Source organism: Haplochromis burtoni, unplaced genomic scaffold (assembly GCF_018398535.1).
Source record: "Haplochromis burtoni strain Fernald_Lab_line unplaced genomic scaffold, NCSU_Asbu1 Contig_61, whole genome shotgun sequence".
Lineage (NCBI taxonomy): Eukaryota > Metazoa > Chordata > Actinopteri > Cichliformes > Cichlidae > Haplochromis > Haplochromis burtoni.
The window spans coordinates 341,232-348,678 of record NW_024582422.1 but is presented as its reverse complement, the minus strand read 5'-3'; the positions used below and the strand labels follow the sequence as shown (position 1 = coordinate 348,678).

Below are 7,447 nucleotides of genomic sequence, written 5' to 3'. Positions count from 1 at the left end.
ATAATGTTTGAGTCTGTGTTGTTCACATTTTAATCTATGATGTTATTATGCATACAGTGATTTTGGTAATCATTTACTTATAAGGTGTTACTAAGTAACAGTTATTACTATTGTTATTACTATTCTTGTTATAGAATACGGTGAACACCTGGCTCTCTGATGCACAGGTGCTCAGCCTCGTGCTGCAAGCTGAACTCACAATTCACACTCTCCTAAACATGTTCTTATGTTCATCAGCAGGAAGACCACTCAAACACCTCAGCACCGCACCCCACACACACACACACACACACACACACACACAACACACACACACACTCACACACACACACACACACTGTGTTCATTAAGATAGGCAGCCTGTGGTTTGGTCTGGAGGAATTACATTAGATGCACTATCGATGACAGATCTGCGATCCAATCAGTGCTTGGCCTCATTCAGCCTCACTGCAGGAGGAGAGAGAGAGAGAGAGGCAGAACTTACTCTGAGACACTCGGACGAGCTCGGCCACCGTGAAAACTCCAGGTGTCACGAAGCTGTCCTGGAAGCCCAGGTGACCTGTGAGCAGAGGGAGGGAGGGGGTTATTACTATATTACTACTGTATCACCAACACATATCGGCACAGCCAACCACTGACAAGCCCCCGAAATCTACACCAGCAGCAGGATTACAGGTAGTACTATACCAGTAGTACCAGGGAAGGATCAGTATGAGTGAGGAAGTACAGGCTTCTGTTTCCCAACAGGAATAATCAGGACCAGCTGTGTGTGTCTGCACGCACGTAGCTGAACACCAGGGTCAAGGTCTAGCACACACACACACACAAAGGAGAGGTTCCCACACACACACACACACACACACACACACACAACACACACACACCACAACACACACACACACACACACACACACACACACACACACACACACACACACACAGCTATGACATCCATCAACACACACTTAAAAATCTTCCATACGCACTTCCCTGATCCAGACAAACAACTTCTCCTCAGGAATGTGTGTGTGTGTGTGTGTGTGTGTGTGTGTGCATATTGCCATGCCTCATTTCGTTTAACCACACAGGCTCACACACAGGTTGGCCTCAGTGTGTGTGTGTGTGTGTGTGTCTCACCGTTCTCCGGCTGCTCCTTGATGTCTGATTCGCTGGCCTGATTCGGGCTTTCTGATTGGCCGGATTCTGTGGAGAGAAACACAAAGATGAGGACGAGCCGAACAACACCAACTTAATAACCCAATCACACACACACACACACACACACACACACACACACTCAGTTGTCTGTTCTGATCCAGCGGTTACTTCACTGATAGGTGGGAGTTTAAAAAAAAAAAGTTATCTTTAATGTTATCATGAAATGTGTTTCATCCTTCATAAATGCTGTAAATACATTTTCGAAATAAAAAATATTCATCAATCAGGAAGTGCGACGCTTTCAGAATAAATTCTTAAAGCGTCAGAAAGTCCCACACAGAGCTGACATCACCGTCAAGCTGCTGTTGGCTAAATTTTGTCTTTACGTCGTGGCCGCTGCCCTTAGCGTTTGGTAAAATAAAGCATTACCATTTGCAGATCAGGTTTGTCTCTGCAGGTAAAGTAATCACTTTTTTAGTTACTCTTTCAAATAAATAATCAGTTAAGGTGTTGCTGCAGTTTCTCTTGTTCTACAAATCCCAGATCATCCAAGAACAGAAACGAGCACCAGTGAAGGCTATTCACCAAAATGTGGACTCAGCAGGTCATCTGCAAATCACAACTTTGGTGGTTTGATTCCCAGCTGCTCCAGTGTGCATTCAAAAGCACTCTGTTAATGGGTCAGCATGTGTGTCATTGCTGTTAATACGTGTGTGTGTGTGTGTGTGTGTGTGTGTGTGTGTGTGTGTGTGTGTGTGTGTGTGTGTGTGTTGTGTGTGTGTGTGTGTGTGTGTGTATAGAGGGGATGCCTGTATTGATCTCCACACCACAAAACCTTCACCTGGTATCTCACACACACACACACAGCAGACTGACTGGCAGACTCCAGCTGCTGCAGCTGATTCAGTCACACTTTCTGCACACGCTCAGTGACACAGGAAGAACTCGGAGCCTATGCTGAAGTTCAGAGTGAGCGGACGGATGGAAGGATGGAGGAGTGAAATGTCTGAGGAGGAGCTCGTGTCAAATATCATAAATAAGCCAAGCAGCTGCGACCACCGACGCATGAATGGATAAATCCTCTTCATACTTAGTCTTTAAAAAGCATTTTGAATAATGTTTGATAGCTAAACCTGAAGTTAAAACGGCAGAAATACCCGGTGCGTGACAGAATCTCACATGGTGCACCCCGAGCGTTTTCAACAACCGCATGTTTACACGATTACAATGTACAACTACATAAAAAGTCATCGATTATCCCGCCATCAGCTGAAGGCATCTGTACCTAATAGAGTCCCGCTCAGTCCCAATCCAGGCAGCTGCTGGAAGGTGGGAATTCTTGGAACTACTACAGCAAGGTGGTTAAAAAAGAGGAAACGGGTCATTTTCTTATGTCAAAGGATTCTCTGCAGTGCTCTGAAAAACAACATCCAGCCTCACTGCTTCCACAGGAACAGCGGGATCAGCAGCAGCCAGGTGCTGCTCATCAGTCACGTGCTTAACCGATCATCAGCAGTGTGAGTGCCTCTGTGAAAGCAGAGGTTTTGCCAGTTTTCAGGTCTCAAGAAGTCAGGAATGTCTTACATCTCACAACAACAACAACAACAACAATAATAATAATAATAATAATAATAATAAAGGTACTTTTATAATGTTATTGTTTTTTTTGTTGATGAGTGAGTATAGGGGTGGGATTTAATAAGTTTTCTTCGTCCCACTCCTTTTTCAGGCAATTTTTGTTTTTTGTTTTGTGCCTTTTATGTTCAATATAGGTATTTGTTGTGCCTGAAAATAAACAAATAAATGAATGAATGAATGAATGAATAATTACCCACTGCAAATATGAACTCAAACCTTCACCAACAGGGGGCAGTGTTTAACCAGCAGGTGTGCTAAAATGCTTTGCTCTTCAAACTTTTTGTCTTTTTTCCCCGATCGTTTTATTAATCGCTTAAATAAAGGCTACACCGACTCACTGAACCTCCTTGTGGCACGTAGCGGTATTACATGGCAGTACAGCCCAGTCCTATTTTGACCTGAGAATATCTCTTCAACACAACACGGATGGTTTGAGCGTTAATGTGTTATCAGCTGTTGCTTCACATTCTTAAAAATGCTTCATTAAAACTGCATCAGATCAAACTGAGCTGCAGGCGTCTGTAACTTATTTACACATTTCTTTGTTTTATTAAACGAAACTGGTCATCTGTGTTTTTAGAGTTTTCTCTCTTCTATGTGAGATCTGACATTTTTTGTTGTGGACGTGTGAGCAGCAGTAGGTCAGCTCCGAGTATCATGGCAAACGTTCTTCCTGTGTGCAGCTCGTGCGACCGGCCTCTCTGCGTCTGCCTCCTCTTCCAGCATGCTCTCTGCTCCGATGCAGCTCCGCTCTTTCAAATGATTTAGCGGCTTCGGGGGCATCGATCGGCCACGCTGCAGATAAAGTAGGCAGGGAGTGGAAGAAATATTACCCATCATCCCCCCGAGCCTGCTGGCGGGGCCATGACTCAGGAGCAGACGGAGAGAAGTTGGAACGTCCAGGAAAGCAAAACTTTTAATTAAGGCAAACATGAAGGAAAGTGACGCACGGCGAACGTGACGGAGGCCCGGCTGAAGCCGCTGCCACGCGGGCCCAGATGTGTGATCCAAGAGGAAAATCAGGATCGAGAGGAAGAGCGGGCTTCGCTTTAACGACTCACACGCTAGCTGAACGGTGTGGAGAGATAGTCAAGTGATTATCTCCTGCTGGTTCTGAGGCGTGAATATGTTTTCTTTAATGTGAGAGGAGGTGACAGGAGCACTTTTTGAGTGAAGGAAAGCAGGTTGCCTCTGAAGTGATGGTTCGCTGAGTGTGTCGGGTCGTCCTGCGTGGATTGAAGGGCTTCTCGTTAGTGTAAATCACTTTGGTCCAGGTTTGAATCTTTCTGTGGAGTTCTTATTGCAGACCACACGTTATGGACGCTGCGCCTGCACATTTTCGCCGCGAGGTTGTGCAGTTCAGTTACATTTAAGAGACATGAACTTTTTGCATTTGAAGAAACCCCCCCCCGGCCCCCTTCCTCTGTCAACAAGCACAACACACACACACACACACACACACACACACACACACACACACACACACAGCCCCCACATACGCCTTATCAGGCTTGTTTTGCATGCTGTTCACCGCGTCTGTTTGCTTCAGCAGCTTAAGACAAAGAGCATCAGGCGGAAACCACGGCAACTATGGGGTGGGGGGTTAGGGGTGCTGCTGATGGGTGTGTGTTGGAGGGCACTTTCACACACTGCCCCCCTACCCCATCGTCCCCCGCTCCCCTCATTCAGCCGTCAGCAGGTTAATTAAATATGCTAATGAGGCGTGGGAGCAGACCGGACTGTCTGCATCCACCCCCCCACTGAGGGGCGTGGATCATCTAACTCCCCATCATCACAGACTTGTAATTAAGTCATATATTATAAAAGAAAAAATGTTTCCATCTATACTTTGAATTTAAAAAGCTTTTTCCTTAAATAAAGAAGGATCAGGAAGTTTAATGAACTTCCTGATCCTTCTTATTTTCCTGTTTACAGTCCTTTTTGTTTCTTTAGAAAGAAATCCTGAAACACACACTCACCTCTGAAAACTTTTTTCCATCTGTCACCATCAAAGACTTTAAATATTAAATCAAATGAAATCAGAAGAATCAGAAAATACCTATGCTTTTACTCTGAAAAGCTTCTCAAGTAACGCGTATCCTGGGTTAGGAGACCCACTTGAACGCTAGTGGAGCCTCGGACACCTGACCACCATGGACAAGATCCGGAGACTCAGTGACCCTCACACACACACACACACAGACACACACACACACACACACACACACACACACACACACACACACACAGAGCACTGGGACATAAAGGAAACAATGGGACCAGACTTTCTAGCTCTCTCTGTGGGAAAGTCAAACTTGATCGCCCCAGAGGTCGCTCCCTCTCGCTCGCCCTGCTCTCTCTCTCTGACATGAACTGGTGCTTTTCTAGGAACAAGGGAGGGGGGCTACTGGATGCTTTCCAGAAAGGCAGCAGAGAGTCAGAGGCGGTGGGGGACGGGTTGGCGTGGGGGGTTACCTCTGAATTTTTCTGAAAAAAACTTCTGAAGTCGTCTTGTTAACTCCCGGGAATAAAGGTCAACAGGTAACGTTCCCGGGATTCACATTAATGGTGCCAACCAGATATCATCACTGCCAAGAACACAGTGCACCGTCACCACCTGCACCCCACCTGCACCCCACCTGCTCAGCCTCACCCCCACGTTCCCCTTTCCCAGGACTCTGCTGCAAGGTTATTGATTAAACCCAAGAACCAGCAGTCCAACCAGTCCACCTCCAGTAGAGCTCCACTGGTTTCCACAGAACGGGTTTTGCTTCCTGTGATGGGAGTGGATGACTTACCTCATGAGAAAGGACGTGCTCATTTAGAGCAATCATACGTTATGGCAGTTTTATACAAGTGCCAAATAAATCAGTTTAAAATTTCCGGAGATTATTTCCAAAAACGCAAAAGCTTCTGTCAAAAGGAACCAGGTCTGTCTGCAACTACAGGATGGGGGAATTATTACAGTGTGACACGTCGAAGGCCCTGGACGAGAACGACCTGTGTGAGAGAGGAACGCGCAGCTGGATGGCGTCTCTCACGGCAGAGAGGATGATGGGCAATTTAAGCAAAGCCTTTCTCGTGTGCGTCGCTGATCTCAGCGTGACGCGGTAAATCTGTTGTAAATCTAATGATAATGACATCATCACCAGTTTTACTGCAGAGCAAAATAAAAATGAAACGTCAGTTCAGAGGTGCTGTCAGCTGACACAGACGCCGTTTCTCACTGGTGTGAAGTTCTGTCACACCGGTTAGGACACAAAAAAGCTCGCGTTTAAAGAGGTCACACTTCCTCCGGGTTTGTTTTTAGTGCACACAGACTCCGCCCCCCCATGACCGAGCCACGCTGGGATCGTGCTGTCGTCTCCTGGCAGAGCGACAGGAGGCAACACAAACAGAAACAGCGAAGCGCTCTGCTGCCAAAATCTGTTTCTCTCCGTGTTTGGCTGCTCAGTGACGTGGGCAAGAGACATGCCGACACTACAGAGAGAGAGAGGGGAGAGCAGAACGCCGCACACCTCCAATGTTCAGCCCGAGGACGACAGTTGGAGGATCTTTACCGGAAGGATACGAAAACGAAGACGTGGCCGGACGGGCTCTGAGTGGGTACAAAATAAATAAATAAACAAACCGCTCGGCATCGATCTGAGCGCACTCTGATTTAGCTTTTAATGAAATGAAGAGACGTTTGAATTCATTTTTTTAAAGGCCACAAATCAGCTGAGACTGCCACGCAGGATAAATTACCTTCACACACACACACACACGCACACACTCTCTCTCACACACACGTTCACGGACCTGAAGTCCGGCTGGACTGCAGCGATGAGGCACTGTGACTGAAGCTGAAAGGAATGAAAGCTTCTCTGTTCCTGCAGGTGACACCTACACCTGTGCACCCCGGGGACTAATTATCTGACCTGCAGGCAGCCGTGTGAAGCTCTGCGAGGGCCGAACAGCTCCACGCATGCTCCAAACAGCATTTCCTCTGGATTATAACAAGCGTTACCAGGAAAAGACAGGAAATTGTAATTTTCCTCTTTTAGATTCTAAGCTCTTCCTGCAGCTAACAGACCAAACGCCTGATTAATTCGATCCAGTTTTATTCAGAAATCACAACAACAGCCGCCTCGGGGTGTTTTATATTGTACGACTCTACAAAGAGAGCTGTAGCAACCGTAGGCTGTAGGTCCCTGTGTGAGTCAGGTGACTCAGACGGTCAGCAGCATTCGAAAAACACTTAAATATGATTTGTTAAAAATAAATCGGCACCTTTATTTAAGGTCCATCATTAAAGGTATTGCTTTCTTTCATTCTCGATAAACATTTCATCTGGAATTAAACTAAAATCATTTTATTGCATGAACTTTAAATATTTTGTCACACACACACTCTCTCTCTCTCTCTCTCTCTCTCACACACACACACACACACAACATCAGAAAATAAAACTGAAGTATAAAAATGAATCTGATGATGTTTCTCTGAGCAGGAGGCGGGTGCGTTTGTTTTGTGTTTCCAGGCAGCGCTGCAGGAGCAGGACCCCGACCCCGACCTGGCATTGTGAACCATGGCACGCCTGCACCGCACGCTCTGCCAGTCGACACACACACACAAATTTTTAGGTTCTACTTTTGGACTCAACAACGCC

At 46.3% G+C, this 7,447-nt stretch overlaps 1 protein-coding gene across 1 annotated transcript in view; it reads right to left on the bottom strand.

Moving 5' to 3' along the window:
* nfia (nuclear factor I/A) overlaps positions 1-7,447 on the bottom strand; it is a 133,063-nt gene that overhangs the window by 57,498 nt on the left and 68,118 nt on the right. Inside the window, exons 3-4 of the mRNA XM_042221115.1 lie at positions 1,138-1,203; positions 485-559 (exon numbers count right to left, since the gene is read on the bottom strand). Coding sequence (XP_042077049.1) covers positions 485-559; positions 1,138-1,203 — 141 coding nt within the window. The remainder of the gene's footprint in view (positions 1-484; positions 560-1,137; positions 1,204-7,447) is intronic.